The sequence below is a fragment of the Protopterus annectens genome, chromosome 7.part1, assembly GCF_019279795.1.
Source record: "Protopterus annectens isolate FY-2018-M chromosome 7.part1, PAN1.0, whole genome shotgun sequence".
NCBI classification, from domain to species: domain Eukaryota; kingdom Metazoa; phylum Chordata; order Ceratodontiformes; family Protopteridae; genus Protopterus; species Protopterus annectens.
In genome coordinates this window covers 165766984-165787106 of record NC_056740.1, presented here as the reverse complement: position 1 = coordinate 165787106, position 20123 = coordinate 165766984, and the positions used below count along the sequence as shown (strand labels likewise).

At 43.1% G+C, this 20123-nt stretch overlaps 1 protein-coding gene across 10 annotated transcripts in view; it reads right to left on the bottom strand.

Moving 5' to 3' along the window:
* The window catches only part of NR2C2 (nuclear receptor subfamily 2 group C member 2), a 1701781-nt gene that overhangs the window by 861402 nt on the left and 820256 nt on the right, over positions 1 to 20123 (bottom strand). For all 10 annotated transcript variants that reach the window (XM_044078621.1, XM_044078615.1, XM_044078617.1 and 7 more), the window contains one exon: positions 9556 to 9703. In XM_044078621.1, coding sequence (XP_043934556.1) covers positions 9556 to 9703 — 148 coding nt within the window. The remainder of the gene's footprint in view (positions 1 to 9555; positions 9704 to 20123) is intronic.

The window sequence follows — 20123 nt, the reverse complement described above, 5'->3', positions numbered from 1 at the left end:
CCAAGTAAAACCTTAGCTGTCTGTGAACATCTAATTTGTGCAACATATACTCCATTTTATTGGAGTGATTCTTGAAGAAAGTGGGTAATTCAATGGACTGATTAATATTATTAATAGAACAAACTTTAGGAAGGAAGGATGAATTAGTGCTAAGAGAAACTCTGTCAGAGTGAAAGATCAAATAAGGGTGCTTAATGGAGAGAGCTTGAAGTTCAGATACTGCCTAGCGGATGTAATGGCTACCAAAAGAAAGTCTTCCATGACAAAAATTTCAATGGGCAAGAGGAGGCTGGTTCAAAGGGGCAGCATTAACTTAGATAACAATAAGTTTAGACTCCAAGGTGACGTAGGAGATCTAATTGGTGGTCTAATATGAAAAGCCCCTTTTAAAAAGGCTTTACAAAGTCTGTGGGCCATAACAGGAGCCCCACATTCTTCCACATAGAAATTAGAAATGGCAGCCAATTGAACTCTTAATGTGGCAGGAGAAGCACCCTGATGGAACAATTCTGTTAAAAACTCTAATATTTTATTCAAAGGAGCTATGACAGGGTCCACTTGCTGTGTATTCGCCCAGAATACAAAGCGCTTCCATTTACTAGTATATGTTTTAGTAGTGGAAGCTTTATGAGAAGCCACTAAAATATTCTGAACTGCAGGCGAAAGAAGATCAGACCTGGCTAAGTTGGAATTGGAGCAGCCAAGCTGCTAGATGGAGGGAGAAGAGCGAGGGGTGGGGAGCCCCTGACGAGTGAGTCAATAGATCTGGCTCTGGGTCCAGGATCCAGGGTCCCCGAATGCAGTGTGTCATGAGGAAGGGAAACCAAATTTGACGAGGCCAGAATGGGGCAATGAGGATTATTGTCCTGTGTAGGTTTTTGGCTTTCTGGAGAAACTTTGATATCAGGGGGAAGGGAGGAAATGCGTACAGGAGTCCCGGGGGCCAATCGTGAATCAGTGCGTCCCTGGGGACTTCCCTGGAGGGGTAATAGGGCAAAGTAGCTCCTGCATTTGGCGTTCATTGGCGACGCAAACAGATCGCAGGAAGGTTGGCCCCACGCGAAAAATCTTTTCGCAACTGACTGTTTTAGGGACCACTCGTGCGGTACCAGTATTGCTCTGCTCAGCCTGTCGGCTATGACCTTGGATGAGCCCGGGATGTGCCTTGCTATCAGAAAGCAACCCGTGGACTCCGCCAATTGCCAGATTCTCATGGCCTCTCTGCATAGCTGATAGGACTTGGTTCCCCTTGCTTGTTTATGTACCAGACTACCGACATGTTGTCCGTCTGAACTGCAATAGTTCCCAGAGGAAGAAGGGGAGCAAAGTGTTGCAACGCTAGAAACACTGCCCTCAACTCTAGAACATTGATGTGCAGATTGTACTCTAAATTGGTCCATTCGCCTTGGACTGTCTGTCCCTGAAAGATGCCCCCACCCTATCAGGGAAGCGTCCGTCGTCACCGTAACTGTGGTGGGTAGCACAAATGGTCTCCCTTGGAAAGGTTGCACGTCTGAAGCCACCAGTTTAGGTGTGTTTTGCATGTGTTCGTTATAAGAATCTCGTGTGTTAGAGGTAGTTGTTGGAACGACCATTGTGCAAACAGTAGCCATTGTAGGACTCTCATGTGCAGTCTTCCCAAGGGTATTGCAATAAGAGAAGCTGACATGAGTCCCAAAACCTTCAGTACTAGTTTTGCTGGGGATTTCCTGGACAAGAGAAGAAGACGTATGTGAGTCTGAAGTGAAAGTATCCTTTCTGGAGGAAGTCTTAGAATTAACTGATGTGTATTTAATTCCGCTCCTATGAATAAGATACTCTGTGATGGCTGTAGTAAGGATTTTCCGAAGTTTACGGAAATTCCTAGGTGAATACACAGTTGAAGAGTATAGTCTCTGGCCTGTACTAGTTGACCCTGGGTGGTGGCAGAAAGGAGCCAGTCATCCAGATACGGAAACACCTGGAATCCTTGGCGTCTCAAGTGAGACGCTACCACTGCCATGCATTTGATGAAGACCCTGGGGGCTGAGGTCAGACCAAAGGGCAGGGCTCGAAACTGAAAGTGACTGGCACCCAGCCAGAAGCGCAAATGATCTCTGGATGCCCTGGCCATTTTGATGTGGTAGTATGCATCCTTCAGATCTATTGAGCACATCCAGTCGTCCTTCTGTAAGAATGGAAGGATCGATTGAAGCGTGACCATTCGGAACTTTTCTTTCTTGACGAAGGTATTGAGGTCGCTTAGGTCCAGAATGGGCCTCCAGTCCCCTGTTTTCTTTGGAACTAAAGAACCTTGAGTAAGTCCCGAATCCTTTCTGGTCCGCTGGGACTGGTTGGATGACTCTTTTTCTAGCAGCTTTGAAATTTCTATAGCTGCTGGCTCTCGCAGATGGGGCGGTACATCTGGGAGACTTTTCTTTGGAATGGGATGGGAAAGAAATGGTATATTGTAACCTCTGGTAACCATGCTTTTTACCCACTTGTCTGTAGTTATGTTTTGCCAGGCCTGAGGGTATAAAGCTAAGCGACCCGACTGCCTCCAGAGCAGGACAGTCGGGCCTCCTCTCAGGAGTGCTGGAAAGGTTTACCAGGAGTGTATCCCTGTCACCTTGATTCTGCGGACCCCTCTGCCGCCAGGGCGGCGTCTTCCACCTCTGCCCCTCCTCTGCCTCTAGAGGGCATCACCCTGTGTGCCTGGGAAAGATCCTTGGGGTTTTCGAAACCACATTTTTCCACCACGTTGCCCTTTGGGGTACGGTCTGGTTGGGGTGGAAAAACGGACTCCGACAGCAGACAGAGTCTTTCCCTCCTGCTCACACCGGGTAAGGGTCTCCTTTACTTTGGGGCCAAAGAGAGTGGCACCGTCAAATGGGGCGTTAGTAAAGGAAGACTTGAAGGCTTCCAAATGAACATAAGCGCATCCAGGATTGTCTGCGAAGAGCAATTGCTGAAGCTGCTGCCCTACTCGAACCTTCGGCTGCGTAAGAGATCAGCCTCATGGACGAGTTCACAATGGATGTAAGGGTATTAAGCTGCTGTCACTTTCTCTGAGACAGCAGCATCTGTAGTACCCTGGAGGGTATCTCCCAACTCTTTGACTAGATCCTCTGTAGTCGTGTAAAGTGGGTCAAATAGTTCAGGGATCGCATGGAAAAAGCAGCTGAACTAAAATGCGCTTCCCATACCTGTCCATAGTCCTAGAATCTTTATTAGGGGGATGGACAGATGAGGAAGATTCCGACATCTCCTTTTTCGTGGCCGCTGCCACCACCATAGCGTCAACTGGAACTCCTTTTGTCAAGTAAGTTTTGTCCTGGGGTGCAGTGATATACTTATTGGGCTTCCTAGGGACTGGTTCCACTGTGTCAGGAGCCTCCCACGCCCTTCGAGCAATAAGTTCCATTAATTCATCGAAGGGCGGAGTGACCCAGGAGGAGGAAGGGCGAGCACCGAATGCCTTCAGCAAGACTGACTCATCCTCAGAAGGGGGAAGGGACTGCCAGTCACCTCTCTGTTTCAGGATCTCCAATATGTCAGAAAGAGACATCTTCTGAAGGTGACTTAGGGGACCCTTCTGACTCATCCAAGTCAGTATCGGATGTCAAAGATTCTTGTGGAGAATCTAAGTGTCTCCTCTTACACAACCTTTTCCTAGGGACTTCTTCGTGGGGAGCATCCGAAGAAGCCTCCGAGGAAGAGGGGCACCCTCCAGGGGTGGCTGAGACACCGGTGCTCGACGCTTGGTTGTGGCCGTGGGTGCAGAGGAGGATAACGGCCCTTTATGGGGAGGAGAGGTTGCTTCTACTGATGTGGTTGTCTGGGTAGACAACACCTTCCTCATGAGATCGAAAGCCCCGGGTCCCGAAGTCGAAGAATCTCCCAGTTCGAAGAAATGGGAAGAATCCCGAGACAGGCACAGAAGGCATCGACCCGAGGACGGAGCCGAATCGATCCGCCGAGGCCCGAGGGAAGAGTCGGAACCGAAACGTCGGTTTGACTCTCGGCCCCGGAACCAAGGACAGATCGTCGGCTCCGAGACTCCGGTACCCGGTCCGACGGAGTCGCGGTGCGGGGAACCGACCCAGGCAAGAACGGTTCTGGACCCGAGGGCTCCACAATCAGAAGATCAACCTCTTCCGGCTCCAAAGACTGGACAGGTCTCGGAGGAGGAATGGATGGAGACAATGGAAGGCCTTCAAGTGTCGACACCAACTGGGTGGAAACGAAATAAGTTTGGATAGGGCGAATGCTCCAATAACTTCTGCACCACACGATCCACATCGACATCGGAGAGCTTAGAAGAAGAACGGTCGAAGGAACCGAAGACGGAGCCGACCTCAATAGAGTCGAGGAGGGAGCTCCATCACCGGTTCCAAGACTCGAGGCTCAGGAACTGATACCAGTTGAACACTCGGCCCGAAGTCTGTGGAACCGGTGATCTAACTTTACTGAAGAGCTCGGAGCCGATGACTTGGGCTCCGGCGTCTTCGATTCCTTGAGGATTTGGATGCCTGGTCTGAAGCATCCAGAGCCTCCTGAAAGGAAGGTTTTAATAACCCCTGTCCATGAGTTTCCTCGCCTATCTGTCATGACCCTCCCACTAAAAGAGTGACAAATTGAACAGTCCTCTTGTAAGTGGAGAGGGCCAAGGCAGTAGACACAGGAACTATGGTTGTCAGTAACTGACATTTTTTGGCCACACTGGCAATGTTTAAAGCCTGATTTAATTTTCTCAGACATCTTACAGGTAAGAGAAAAAGTCAAGTCCAGTAGAGAGACAAATCCAGTAGAAACAAAGTCGAATCCGATATAAAGTCAGTCCGGTTGTCAAATTTTAAGTAAGGGGTGGAAGGCCCCGAAAACCTTAACCAGTTTAAGTAAACTTAACGGTACTGAGAATTATCCTTACCACACACACATACACAATGTCTACCAAAAAGTACTTTTAGAACAAATTTTACTTCAAATATAACAAAATAAGTTATATCTTATCTGAAGTCGCTCGAGCTAGATCCCAGTGATGCGAACGCAGCAGCGACAAACTAGATCTGAGGTAAAGGCAGAGGGGGATTGTGGGTATTAGGTTGTCTCGAGCTTCTCCTCGATGCAGAGCTTGCATGCGGCCGACACGGAGCCGAGGATCGGCTCCGAACCCATGTGTAAGAACAAACGGCGAGATTGAACACTATCACATCTAGTCGTTCCAAAAAGTTGGCACCGGCTCAATGAAAATGCTTCAAAATCATCTTGGAAGTGTCCACTCGAGGTCTTTTCTCAGTGGAATTCAAATATTTGGGCACCCACTTAGCTGACAGTTTCTGCATACCCAACTGCTCATAAATTATAAACCCATCACATTCCCTGGATATCTGTATTGTCTCAGCAATTGTTTTAGCTGATATTCGCCGAACTGCCAAAATCAGGTCATGGACATAGTCAACAATTTCAGGAGTTGACACTGTTTGAGGCCTTCCTGACCTTGCTGCATCTTTGGTCTCAAAATCTCCATGCTGAAAGTTTGCACACCACTTTTTCAAAGCTGAGTAAGAAGGGCACTTGCCACTCAATGTTTGCATCAGACAATCATGGATTTCCTTTTCAGTTTTCTTCTGCACGAATTGGAACTTCATGACAACTCAGAGTTCCACACTTGAAAATTCCACACTTTTCATTGACACGGTTCAATCAATGATCTGAAACAATGTCAAAACATAGTGTTACGATTCTGCAAAATGGCACTTTATAAGATGAAATAACCCTGTTTTCAACTACAGAGGCAAAATAACCCTCAGAATTTAGAAAGTTGGTTGGGTTTAGAACTTTTCAGCACCCCCTTGTAAAACCTTCCACAAATTCAAAAAGTCATATCCAGGTGTGGCGATGCATGGTAATCTTGATGCCTGCTGCTATGACCATACTGTGTGCTGCATTAGACAACAGACACAAGGCCACATTAGAGGAGGACTGAAGTGTGGAAAGCTGGGAATCCACTGTCTTTTGAATATCACAGGTAACACGCCTGAGAGTGACTTGGTGATGTCTTTATTTAAGTCTCTCTGGAACCTTGCTAAATGGGCTAGGTAGTTCAGCGATCTAACGGTGAAAGTCACTGATGCACCTTTGCCTCCCAAATCTCTCCATCACCCCAGATTCTCTGTTAGAGGGATAAACAGACAAGCTTACTTCCAATAGCTCTTTCTTAGTGGCTGCTACCACCATCGTAGCATACAAAGGTGGACCCTTACTCCAGTGCTTCCTATCTGTTGGTGCAGACAATATTCGGTCTGCTTTCTTACAGATGGACTCCATCACATCAGGGTCTTTCCATGCCAGTTGAGCCATGAGGTCAATAAGTGGGTCAATGGGAGGCATCATCCAGGACGCTGTTGGTCCACAACCAAAGCCTCCAACAATACTGACTCATCCAATGAAGGGTATTGGGATGTACAACCCCCTCTCTATTGGGATGTACAACCCCCTCTCTGTTTCATTAATTCTAGAATGTCACCAAATGTGACATTTTCAGAGAGGGAGCAGGGGCAACCCTCTCCTTCCTCTAAATCAGTAACGTTGGTGAAAGACTCTGGTGAAGAGCCTAGGTGCTTCTGCTTGCATGTCCGTTTTCTGGGGGCACCTTCTGAGGGAGTAGTAGAAAGGTCAAAATCGGATGCTAATGAAGCAAACTTCCTTAGAAACCCTTGGTGCCTGCTGTCCCTGATCAACAGGATGAAGAGGCCCACACTCAGTATCTTCTCAGGAGATGGTGCTGATATAAGCCCAAGCTGTATCTGTGCTCAAGTATTTCCTTGCCATCTTGTCAATGTCAAGTTCTATGAGGCTTCTTGACAATCAGGGAGAAGATGCTACAGATGATGGTCAAGGATATCATAATCTTCCTTGAAGTACTGGTGACTGGAATCTGGAACTCAACTGTTCTGGTGAGTTAACTAGTGCGAGGAGAAGGTGACAGGGCCTGAGTGGTTGTTGGATATGACCTTCTGGGCACTTTGGGTTTGGGCCAGCAGAGGTTGTCGGCTCCTGAGACCTTTTCTTTGATGATTTAGATGGAGACTTGTTCCTTTACTTATCTCTTTTATATTTTTCCTCTATTTTTCTTTTGGCCCTTTGAATTCGCTTTCTCTTTCTTAGAAGGTGAGGCAGGTGAAGAAGTAGCCCCTGTCTGGTGGGAAGGAGTCCCTTTAAAAAAGTCAGTCCCTTCTGGTCTGGAGGGACCTTGCACTGAAAGATGCACAAAATTGGCATTTGATGTCAAAATGTGTGGCACAGAGACAATATACACATATTGAGTGTGGGTCCTGCAGTGGTAGTATGTGCTCACACTCTAAGTATTTTTTAAATCCAGTCTACTCTGACATTTTGATTGCCTAGAAACAACTGACTAATTCTAACTAAACAAGACCTTATTAATTCTATCTTTAACTATTACAATTCTATTTTTAAGGGTATACCAGAAGAATGGAACAGAGACATAAGGCTTTAACTCTAAAGTTAACAAATTAATTAACTAACTAACCAACAAAGCCTATCAAAGAACTATCAAAATTTTCAGGAAACACTAACTAATCTCAAGAGTGAAAGTAAAAACTCTCAGGGTAGGAGAGGTGCAGTAACAATTTGTAAAAGACAGCCTACTGTTTTGAAGAGAGCTTTACACACGTCTGAAATATTCAAGTAGCAAATGAGATCTGAGCATCTGAGTTATAGCTAAGGAATTATGGGTAGGGGAGGAGTCACAGGCATGGATTCGATAAGCTTCAAAGTTGTTGCTGAGGTCAAATCCCATCAGATTCAACAACCCATATGTTTGAACGAACAAAAACAGACAGCATTGGATATCAAGTTATAGAACACCAGGATTTACAGGCAGAAATGACAGCAATGTGGAAGACAGATACCCAGACAGCTCTAATAGTAGTAAGGGCAATAGGTCTGATAAAAAAGAAATTATAGTTAAGTTTAGATATGCTACCAACACATGTAACTTTGTATGAATTACAGAAAGAGTAAATTCTGGGAACTCTGCGGGTGCTAAGAAAAACACTTCTGGCTAACAATAAAGTCTGAAATGACACTAATTTCCATGAATTTTAACTGTATTCTAACTTAGAAATGGAGTCAATTCCTGTAATGGTATTAGAAACACAAAAGACTTGTAGAAATTAAACTGAATTAAATCAATTGACAAAAAGTGCTTAACATTTCTGCTCTCAGAAACTTTCCGGTGCACTTTATGTAGTCCCAACATAAGATTTACAATATTGGAAACACTAATGTCTCCAACCTAGTGCTTTCCATTATATTAATAAAAATCTTGTACCACCTACATACATGTTACCCTAGCTTCACATTTAGCTTGCCCATATTCCACAGCCTACATATTTCTTTCCAAATGATACTTTTTATGCAAGCAAATGTCTTCTTCAACTTAATGGAGTTCTATAATTTCTACAAACCACCATTCAGCATTATGTTAATTTCTTCTGAAAATCACTATATACTATTGAGATTTAATCCGGTTTTCACCTGAGATGAGGCTGTATGTTTTCCTCTATTACTTTACTTTTTTCAGATTTTTGATTTTGTAGCACATTTATGTGTTTGTTCAGGGTGGGTGCAGGACTTTTCCTCAAAACGTCAACTTGCCAGCATACTTGGGATTTGTCTTTTCCCCGTGATGATAGGACCTTGAATTTGGTACATTTAAATGGCTGTCATGGTGGTGGGGTGGGGACAAGGAGCTCACCTACCTCTTTAAAAAAAGCTCCCCTACTTTTCTGTTTAAGAATGTTGTTTACATTCTTGGGGTTTCACTCATTTATAATAACTTTTTTTGTGAGTTGATCACATATGAGTTGCTGTCTTGTCAGGAACCTTTTGCTCAACTCTGATAGTCATTTACCCAAGTCTTGGCACACATTTTGATGTAAATTTCCTTCTTTCTTAGCCTAGATTTTTAGTATATAAAAGGCGGTCCCTGATAACAATTTGTATAGTAACAATGTGCTTAAAATATGCAAAAAAGGGTCAAACAGTATGAGTTTCATGCGGATTGTGTAACAGAAGAGTGTATTTCATGAGTATCATGAATCACATTCTATTAAACTGTCACTAAATCTGAAGTTATTTATTTATCAGTTTGTTGACTGGCCAAACCTATTAGTAAAAGAACCTCTTTTTAGGGACAGTCAGGTTCAATCTCTGGCTAGGTGAATTCCTTACAGTTAAACAGTGGGCAAGAAGAAACTGAGGAAACCAGACCAAGGACTACAAGATGAGGCTCATTATCAGCTCATAGCCTTAATTTTCTGTGGTAAATTACCAAACTTATCCTGGTACCCAAGAGATGACTTTCAGAACAGATTGTTAAAAGAATTTTCATCATTCACTTCTAGCAACGTGTAGCAGTACCACACATGTTCCCTATGGAAGATATTTCTTTAAAGTTAGACCTCATTAATCATGAATTAAGAATGAGACAGACACAAAAGGATTTTGTTACTAAGTAACCCAATGAAATCTTGCATCAATGCTTACCTTGTTCCATCTTTATCAGCAACAAATGTTGGAGTTGCTATAAGAGGACTTCTCAGGTCTTTTCTTATATAGATTTTCTCTGTTGAGGCTGCACAGTTAGATGGTTTCTCCCGCTGTACCTCAAAGGGTTTTCGCTCACTTTGTACAGCTACATTAAGATATAAACAGCTGTTAGATGACACCTAGAAGGCAACACTAGTAGCAACTCACTCAAAACAAAACCTGCTCTCAAAGGGATAACTACTAAGGAAGCTTAAAACAATATTATTACCATTAAGTATAATGCAGCAACCAAACATTCCACAAAGTTATGCCTGTAACCGATTTTGTGCACACTAGGCACTATATCAAGCTTATACTGGTGATAAACCTGTTCCAAAATACAGACTCATACGAAGCATCTGATTGATTCTAGAATATCTTTCTCACTAATCAGTAGCATGATGTGGCTGAATGTCACAAACATTTCCATATATTCTTGGAAGTCATGGCTACTGTACTGTCCTTAAACTGGCAAAAAAGCTCAAAGACTATTTTATTTGTTATTTTTATATGTAAATCTGTTAATAACTTTTGTGGGAGCTACTTACCCTAACAACAGATTTTTGAAGGACTGACATTGTTGCAGCAAAAGGATTACCATTTCACTTCTGTACCACTTAGACCAGAAAGGTTTTATCAACTGGCTATCCATCTGGTGCATAGGGATTTATGCCTAAGTTTGTGAGTTTATTTATAATACCCAAGTGGGGAACTGTGTCAAATGCCTTAGCCAGGTCGAGGTAGGCAGTATACAAAAGTTATGTATTCACCATAGCAATGCATCTGTGTCATCCATTTGAATTCTTCCTCAACTGATGGGTCTCAGATTCATTATCAGATCCAAGTCGGACACTTTTACCAGACTCACAGATCCAGCTCTCGAGCTCCTCCCGTTACTCATAATGCCCCACTCTCCTGGTTTACCTCAGATCGAGTTTCCTGCCCCAGCAGTGACATATACCTGACACTCTACCACAAAAGGATACAAAATAAAGAGATACAGAAAGGCTGGAGCTCACAGCAGAGAACAGGTGAGTTCCCAAAATTACTTCCCTTAGGCCTCACTAGGACAGACGGAAAGGAGTTGAGGAAGAATAAAAATGGATGACACAGGTCGATCATTATGGTGAATACATAACTTCTGTATCTGATGTTGTCATTTTCATTCATTCTTCCACTGATCAAGAGCCCCAGCTAGATGAACCTTGCGTAGTCCTCATGAAAGGATACTGCAGAGTTACAGCAGAACCAAATGATGCCCTATTTCGGGAAGTATTTCTAACTAGTAATGAACAATAAAGGTGTTAGCTGTGGACCAAGTGACACCTGCACAAATATCATCGACGGAAGCTCTTCACCAGAAAGTCGAAGAAGTGGCTACCGATCTCGTGGTCTGTGCTTTGGAGGGGGGTTTGGGTAAAGCTAAACCTCTTTCTTTACAGATGAAGGATATACAATCATTAAATCAGTTTTTAAAGTGACTCTATTCGAATGGTTATCTAATTTGTTCTTGAAAAAAGAGGCACACAATTGATCAGATTTTCTGAGATCCCGTGTCCTGTGTAAATAAAACCTCAGCTGTCTATGTGCATCCAGAAGATGCAGCATACATTCACATCTCTTTCAGAAATTAGGGAAGAATACAAGTAAATTGAAGACCAGATTTAAGTTGGATTCGGAAGCTACCTTAGGTAGAAAGGATGGGTTTGTGCATAAAGAGACTCTATTTTTATGAATGACAAAGTACTGAGATCTTGCTGAAAGGGCTTGGAGTTCAACTACTCATCTAGCAGAGGTAATAGCAACCAGAAAGATTGTTTTCCAGGATAAAAACATAAGATCAATCATAGCGATAGGTTCAAAGGGAGGTTGGATAAGACCCTGTAAGAGAATAGTCAAATCCAAAGGAGGGGTAGGATCTAACTGGGGTTCTGAATAAAAAGGTACCTTTAAGCAAAGGTCTTGCACAATTCTTGAGGAAGCCAGGGAAGACTGAATTTCTCCTGAATGAAAAACTGAAATGGCCACTAGTTGAACTTTGACAGTAGAGTAGCTCGCCCCTTTGTTAAAAATGAAAGCCAAAAATCAAGAAGTGCTGAGACTGGGGTGGAATATAGATCCAAATCTCTCTGAAGACCCAGACTGAAAATATTTTTCCTTTACTCTTGTAAATTTTTCTAGTGGAAAGGTTTTGAGAGGATAAAAGAATCAGTCAAACTAGGGAAGAAAGCCTGGATTGTCCAGCCATCTCTGGAATTGGAGAAAACATTCAGTTAACAACAGGCCATTGATGACTGGATGTCGCATAACTGTCAGGTGAGATAGAAGGTCTGGGAGTGGATCCAGTATCCAACAAGGATAAATAAGATGAGGCCAGAGAAAGGGAAATCAGATTTGTAAAGGCCAAAAGGGTGCAATTAGGGTAACTGTGATCTTTAACTGGAATGCTTTCTGTAGAAGTTTGGAGATTAATGGTAACAGGGGATAAAAGTAAAGGAGATCAGAGGGTCAGTCGTGAACCACGGCATCTCTTGGTGACTCCCCCTGTGGAGATATCACAGCAAAGAACACTTGTTGAGGGAAGAAGCAAAAATTGCAGCAAGGTTGACCCCATCAAAAAGAAAATCTCTTTTGCCACTATTTGACTGAGAGACCACTTGTGAGGCATCAAAATGGACATGGCTAGTCTGTCTGCAAACACTTTGGTTTTCCCTGGTATGTGCCTTGCCAAAAGAAAGCAACCAGAAGAGATCCCCACTGTGACACTCTCATTGCTTCTTGACATAAAAGGGTAAGATCTGGTTCTCCATTTCCAGGATACTGACATGCAGATTGACCTCCTACAGGAACCGTGCACTTGGACTGTCCTTCCCAAGAAATGCCCTCCCCACCAAATATGGGAGGTGTCTGTGGTGACTGTGGCTAATGGTTGAGGGAGAACAAAGGGATGACCTTGAGATACTACTTTTGAATGAATACACCAAGGAAGTTATTCCTTGCAAATGTTGAAAATCTTGACTGGGTCACTTAGAGGATGTACAAGTATAAACCATTGTACTGAAAGAGCCCATTGAAGGACACATATATGATACCTAGCTAACAGGACTAGAGTTTTTGTGGCTGCCATTGATCCTAACGTTTGTAGGACTAGTCATGCTGTCAGATGGGAAAGAGAGATCACCTCCATAACCTGAGTCTCGAGTGTGGGAACCCTTGTTAAAGGAAATGAACTTATCTGGTTGGTAGTGTCCAGATAAGCACCTACGAACTCCAGGGTCTATGTAGGGGCAAGCTGTAATTTGGTGTAATTGACTGTGATGCCAAAAAGTGATACAACTGAAGCAAGTAATCCATCAATTGAATCAGTAGATGCCTGGATGGGGCCATCAGGAGCAAGTCATCTAAATACAGAAACATCTGGAATTCCAACAGTCTCAGATGAGCCGTTACCACCAACATGCATTTGGTGAACACCCTGGGGGCTGTGGTGAGACCAATAGACAGTGCTCTGAAACAGTAATGGTTAGCTCCCAGCCAGAAGTGCAGGTATCTTCTTGAGTGCCTGTTCATTTTGATATGACAGTATGCATCGAAGCTCTATTGAGCAAATCCAGTCATTACTTCGGAGAAGAGGTAAAATGGACTGAACCATGACCATTCGGAACTCTGAGTATTTCACTTACTAGTAGAGTCTGCTGAGATCCGGAATTGGTCCCAAGTCCCCTGTCTTCTTTGGTACTGAAAGGAACTTTGAGTAAGCACTTGATCCTTGTTGGTCTGGTGGAACTTTTTGAATGACTTTTCTAGAAGCTTTTCTATTTCCAAGGCTGCAGCCTCCATCTGATTGAGTGGAACATCGGGGATCTTTTTTATCTTTGTTGGTGGAATTTGGGAAAATCATATGAAATAGGCTCTGGATATGATTTTCTGCACCCAAGTGTCTTTTGTGATGGATACCCAGGCTTCTGGGTGCAGATATAAGCATCCCCCAACTGACCCAGAGTGCAACAATCAGGTGATCCTTTAGGAGAGCTGGTAAGGGCTGTCAGACAAGGTATCTCTGAAGCCCTGGCTCTGCAGGCCACCTCTGCTGGGAGGGGGCATCTTCTATTAGAGTTCTCCCTTCTGCCCCGGGAGGAACCATCTCTTCATGACTCCGGGACAGGCCCTTGAGACTTGCGGAACCATATCTTTCTACTACCTTGCTGATTCCTGGAGAAAGATCTCTGGGGAGTAGAAAAACAAATCCCAAGGTAGACAGAGTCTTTCCATCATATTCAATACTGCAGAGAGTTTCTTTAACTTTGAGACCGAACAAAAATGATCCATAAAAGGCAGCATTGATGAATGAAGACTTGACGGGCTCTGCAAAAATCACACAAGTGCATCCAGGCATGCCTACTGACAGCTTTGCCTGAACCCGCAGCCCTAGATGTACCCTCAGCAGCATGAGAGATTGACCTCATGGATGCACTGGAGATGCACTGTAGGGGGCCAGTTGTGAAGAAGCTTTCTTCTGGTCATCCACAGATATGAACTCTGAAAGGGATTTGGAATGCTCCTTGATCAAATCCCGATGTAGCCTGGTGTAATGTATCAAACAATTTATAGACCAAAGGGCAAAGGTCACTAAGGCATAATGTCCAACACCCTCGAGACTCTTTTAGGAGACTGGACAGATGAGCTCTGTTCTGCAAGCTCTCTTTTGGTGGCTGCCGCCACAACTGTGGCATCTATGGGGACTTCCTTGCTCCAGTGGGCCCTATCTTTTGGAAGAGCTAAAAAACTGTAGCGACTCATAGGGATAGATTCCATTGGACTGGGTTTCTTCCATGCTTGGTGTGAAATAAGGTTGATTAACTCATCAGTCAGACCACCCAAGATGTTGCTGGACCAGCCTTGAAAGCCTTCAGAAAAACTGACTCCTCTTGCAAAGGTTATAACCTCTAATTTAAGGAGTTCTAGGATCTCTCCAAGGAGACATCATCAGGTGGACATCCAGAGGATTCTACCCCTTCATTGAAGTCCGTGTCTTCAGTGACAGATTCCTGCAGAGAATCTAGGTGTCTCCTTTTGCATGTTCTCTTCCTAAGGACCTCATCAGTGGGATGGTCTGGTGAAGTATTGGGAGAAGGTGGGGAGTCATCTATAAGGACTGGCTGAAAGCTTGAACGGTGTGGCTGTCCCAGTGGAGGAGGCATGATAGGATGAGTGCTCACAGTTTCTGAGGGAGGGTAGTATCCAAAGAGGGTAAGGATGTCCTTTCTCAGGGTAAAGTGAAGGCTCTCTCATAACCTCAAAGGCAGAAGGTCCCAGGGAAACAGCAGCTGATCGTATAGGAGCCACAGCCACTAGTACCGACCTCTGTAACCCCATGGAATCCAGCCTGAAGGAGGGAGTTGGAGCCAAGCTAACACTGAAGTGTCGAGAGGAAATGATGGCTGTGACAACCTTGGCGTTGATCCTCCCTACAGCCGGTGCTGATACTTCAGCTCTGAGAGTCCTGCTCCGAAGAGGTCAGTGCAAGGTAACTCAGAACAGCTGGAGTCGAAGAACGAGCAGTTTTCGGATTCAACAAGGACATCTTGGAAGATCTCAGATCCAAGGGCTCCAAAATCACTGGTGAGATCAGAGGAGAAGTGATGTGATGTTGAGATGACAACATGCTTATGGCCCTGATGGGAGACAGAGACAGAATAACCCCTATCTGAATCTGAGCCCTGAAAGACTTCCTCATCATCCTCTCTGCCGCTACTTCCGGCAAGCTGCTGAAAGACCTAAGGGATGAAGTTGTGCATGGTGGTCTGGAAGATCTTTTAAGTGTCCCTTGCAGAAAGGGTGAAAGGAGCCAAGAAGAAATCGGATCCAGAGTGAAAGGAGGGGATCTGATCCAAGGAGACCTGGGTTTTAATGCAGTTGGAGCTGAAAAAGGTGTGAGATCCGATGTTTTGACACTTTAGCCGGTGGCTCAGAGGTCAGAGGCTAACAGGGAAAATGATCACAGGTCTGTTTCCTGGACTCCTCCTCTTTAGGCACTGAATCAGGCTTTCCTTTATCTGTTTTACTAGAGGGGGTTTGAACCCCAGCCAAGAAAGAAACAGCAGAGGAAGGGAGCAAACCTTTTAGTGCAGGCTTATTCCTTCTGTCACTTAAGGCCTGGGAATTAAATCCTGAAAAAATAGAAGAGTCCACATCCAAATGGGCAGTGCTTAGATAATATACACACTCCTTGTGGCCATCCAAGTTTATTTCATTTTACATTTGTTTACCAGGAAAGTCCAACTGAGTGGGTGCTCTTTTTCAGCGGAAGCCAAGGGAGAAAAGCTCCAGAGACAATTAGCATTAGCTTATTACAGAGCAACAATGAACGTTTTCACATGCAAGAAAGAATACATACAATACATACAGTAATGAATATCCCATCATTTTTATATACTTTAGATGAAATATACTTGCGCATTAATTACAGACATTATATATTACTAAGGAGACTATATACATGAGACAAGTGGTCTTTACAATTATATGATTCAGATCAGTATGATTCTGCTTCATAGTTAAATCATTTTTGTTTATTATAATGCATTTAGTATACATATCTTATAGTACAGGGTTAATAGAGAAAGGGAATTACAGGAGAGAGAAAGTAGAAGATAGAAACTTATGTGTTTATTAGTAAAGTGTGGGGTATGAATAGGGAAAAAGCAAAAGTTAGGGGACTGTACAGTGATAATAGTAATGTACGGTAGAGATAAAAGAGGAAAGAGATTATCAATTGTACAAAACATAATAGCCAGATGGAGAGTAATGCTGTTACAGTTACAAATTAAGGTGCTATTTGATTGACCTGGTGTAGAACATGAGAAGAGCCATGTATTTTTAGATAGTTTTTAAGACAGTGTGTGGAGGATCTGAGGAGTGTGTCTGTCCTTATAGATGTGGGCACAGTGTTCCATATTTTAGCTGTGGAGTGCAACTTAGGGATTTTATGCCCAAAGGAGGTGCACTTTTTAAAACCTGTATGTTTGTCAGCCATATCAGAAATTAAACTACTTACATAAAAAGATGCAAAGATAAGGAAACTTCTGTTTATCTATTTATTTTTTAAAGTGTAGAAAGAGAAAATTAGCAGCAATGGTAAGTGAGTGATACCTTAAAAGTGGTAAGTAAAAGGAAGGGTGCCAACAATGGTATGAAGATAATACCCCAGTCGGGTAGAAAGGCCTAGCAGGGGATATAAAATTAAAAGAAGAAAATGTGAAGAGAATAAAGGAAGTAAAGTAAAGGAAGGAGGAGAAAGCAACTAACTGTAAAAAAAAAAAAAAAATCACAAAAAAGGATATAAGGCTATCTTTAATCCTCCAATTGCTCAAGAGTGAAAATCTGCATCCAAACGATGTGGAGGCAAACGAGATTTGAGATAAACCAGGAGAGTGAGGCATTATAGGTAAAGGGATGAGCTTGACAGCTGGATCAATGATTGTGGTAAAAGCATCTAAGTTGTATCTGATGTAGGATCTGAGACCCATCAGTTGAGGAATGAAAATGACAACATCAGATGTACTGTTTTACCCTCATCCATTGCCTTAGTGACTTTCTCAAAGAAATCCACCAGATTCAAAGCAATGACATGCCCTTGACAAAGCCGAGTTGGGTCAGGTCCACTGTTCGGGGGTTTCCTATGTCATTATTTATCAAGTCTATGACTATTCTTTTCATGGTCTTACATATAAGACATGAGTATGATGGTCCCCCTTTTTGTACAGGGATGACTGTTGCTGTCCTCCACTCTACTGGGACAAAGCCAGTCCAGAGGCTGTGGTTAAACAGAGATCCTAATGAACCTGATAAGTCCTGATTTCAGCTGTTTAAGAGTCAACCTGGCATAGCGCCTGGCCCCACTGAAGCCATGTTTTTAGCTTTAGAGAGCTCAGTTGCAACCTGTTATTGGTGATAACTAGCAGTGGAGTGGTTGGGGGTATTACTTGTGGAAGAACTGGGGTGATGGTGAGGTGAAATTTGAAATGAATTTGTCAGCCAGCTGATTTGCTACATCTTCCAGCTGAGTATAGATAAAGCTATCTACAACTAATTCTGTACACTGTTGGGTGCCCTTAAGACTGTGGACATAAATGAAAAATCCCTTATGGTTATCCTCAGTTTGGAAGATATTTTTACCTCAAGGTCTGCCTTCAGAGACTTAACTAGTTCCCTGATTCACTCGTTTAGACTAGTGACGGATGTTTTGCTCGGTTGTGCACATTCCCTTTTACTTCTCAACAGGATTTTCTTTCTTTTACTGTACAACCTATTAACAGCAGGGGTCCACCAGGGTGACTTGTTTTTGTGGTATGACCTGGATTTATTTTGGTCTGGTTCTGCTGTTTCTATGCAGTTATTTATATGGCTGTACAGGGCTTTTGTGTACATCTCTGCATAGGTTTCTGTGTTTTATGGATTTGAGGGAGCTTGGAAATTAGCTATGCTATTCCTCAACAGGGAGTAATTTACCTTAGACAAGTTCTTAAAAGTTTTTGGGGTTAAGCGGGGGGACTAATTTTACCTTTATTTCAAGAAAGGCTGCTTTGTGATCTGATCTTACCAGTGAGGACATCACACTAGGGGGATGCAGCACTCTCCCATATTTGTGAGTACCAGATCTAGGATATTTGTTCCACTAGTGGTGGTGCAGACTAGCTGCTTCAGGGCATTTGAATTTACAAAGTCAAGAAATCATTGGGCCTGATTGTTAGTGGTTGTATATGCCTCCCAATTAATGGAGGGGTAGCTAAAATCAACCATGAGTATGGTACTGGGTTTCCTGGGTCATGATGGGGGACCTGTAGCTAGTAAGAATATGATAATGGATTTTTCACAAGGTTAGTTGGACATGGAGTAGTTCAAACATGACTAGCCCTGAGGTGTACTTATTCTTTATGTAGATAGATACAACTCTGCCTTTTGCTCTATCATGTTCAGTGGGTGACTGGAATGTATGAAAAGCATTATAGCCATGCATTGCCTGAATCCTTTCTGTGGCTCTGAACCATGTTACAGTAACTGCACAGACATCAGCATTCTACAGGGTGAGCAAGCCTCCAGGAAGTGCAACGTCTTGCTGAGACTCCTAGCACTGAGCAGTAACACCTTTAGCTCGTCGTGATTAGCTTTTGTTATGTTGGAAGGTTGGTCTTTTTGGCAATGCAGAAAAAAAAGGCACTATAGTGGTAGATAATATTTTGTCCAATATCTGAAAGCCTAGAGATGACAGATGAAGACCAACCCTGGAAAAGAAGTACAGCCATGTCCTCCCAGGCTAACAAGTACTGGACCCCTTTGGAATGGCACCAGTAGCTAAGCCAATTGTTACAGTCTGTCATTTTCTGCTGGTATTGTGGCGTTAACCTTGGAGATGGTAGAATGCTGCTCAATGCTAGGCTCATATCTGCCTGTGACACATATTCTGAGGTCTCAATCATGTCTCTCTTCATATAGTTCAATAAGGCACATCTCAGGCCATTCATGCCCACATGGGTTGTGGCAGAGTCATACTGGTCCTTAGGAGTAAGTGACCTCACTACTTGCGTGATCTGGAAAAACCTGGGCCCTGACAGGTAACTGACTGTAAACTTCCCCTTACCCAGCCTGATAAGAGGGACATCATTGTGTCTCACAATGGAGTCTCCAATGACCAGAATATTGGGTTGCGGAGTTTTTCTAGGTATATGCTTGGCAGTTGAGACACAATGAGATGTGGCTTTATGTGTTGTGCTGGGAATTGTCACAATATATGTATAGGCAACACAAATGAAGCATGAGTTAAAGATATTAACTCAATGCCAAATGTACTGGGGTTCACTTCCTTTCATTAATGAAGACCAAAAGAACAGGTGGTGTTACCTAAAATATTTCATACAGAACTGACGAAGTGAGACTGACAGAAAAAAAATCCATAGTTAGAACTCTTACACAAAAAGATTACAGAACTTGAATCAGATTTCAGCATCACTGTATGAAAATCTTAATAGCCCACAGAAACAAAAAACATAGCATCTTTCTCCCTGGTGCATTCAATCATCCATGCATAGAATGGGAAACGTATCACACTGACTGCAAACACAATATTTCTGGATTTTAATATTCAAAGTAACAAACTGTTTATACTACAGCCAGAACTAATAACATACTTAAACAAGTATTGCTTCCAATTCTTCTCACCCCCACAACTCTCCCCTTACTACCAAACAATAAAACAAATTACATGTGTTAACCAGGTAAATGCACTGGAGACAGGGCCCCTTTTTATGGGGAACCTGGGAGCAATGTCTGGTTTAGTGACTTTTTCAGAGTCATACAGAAGGTAAATGGAAATTGTTGGACTCAAACCCATTCATTAGACAGACATGCTAACTGTGAGCACCTAATAAAGTATTTGTTAACCATTGTATAGACTTGTTTTGATTTTTTTCAGTTTTGGTGTGTAATTTATTTTTCTGAATATATGTCGGCTTATTGGACCACATCTA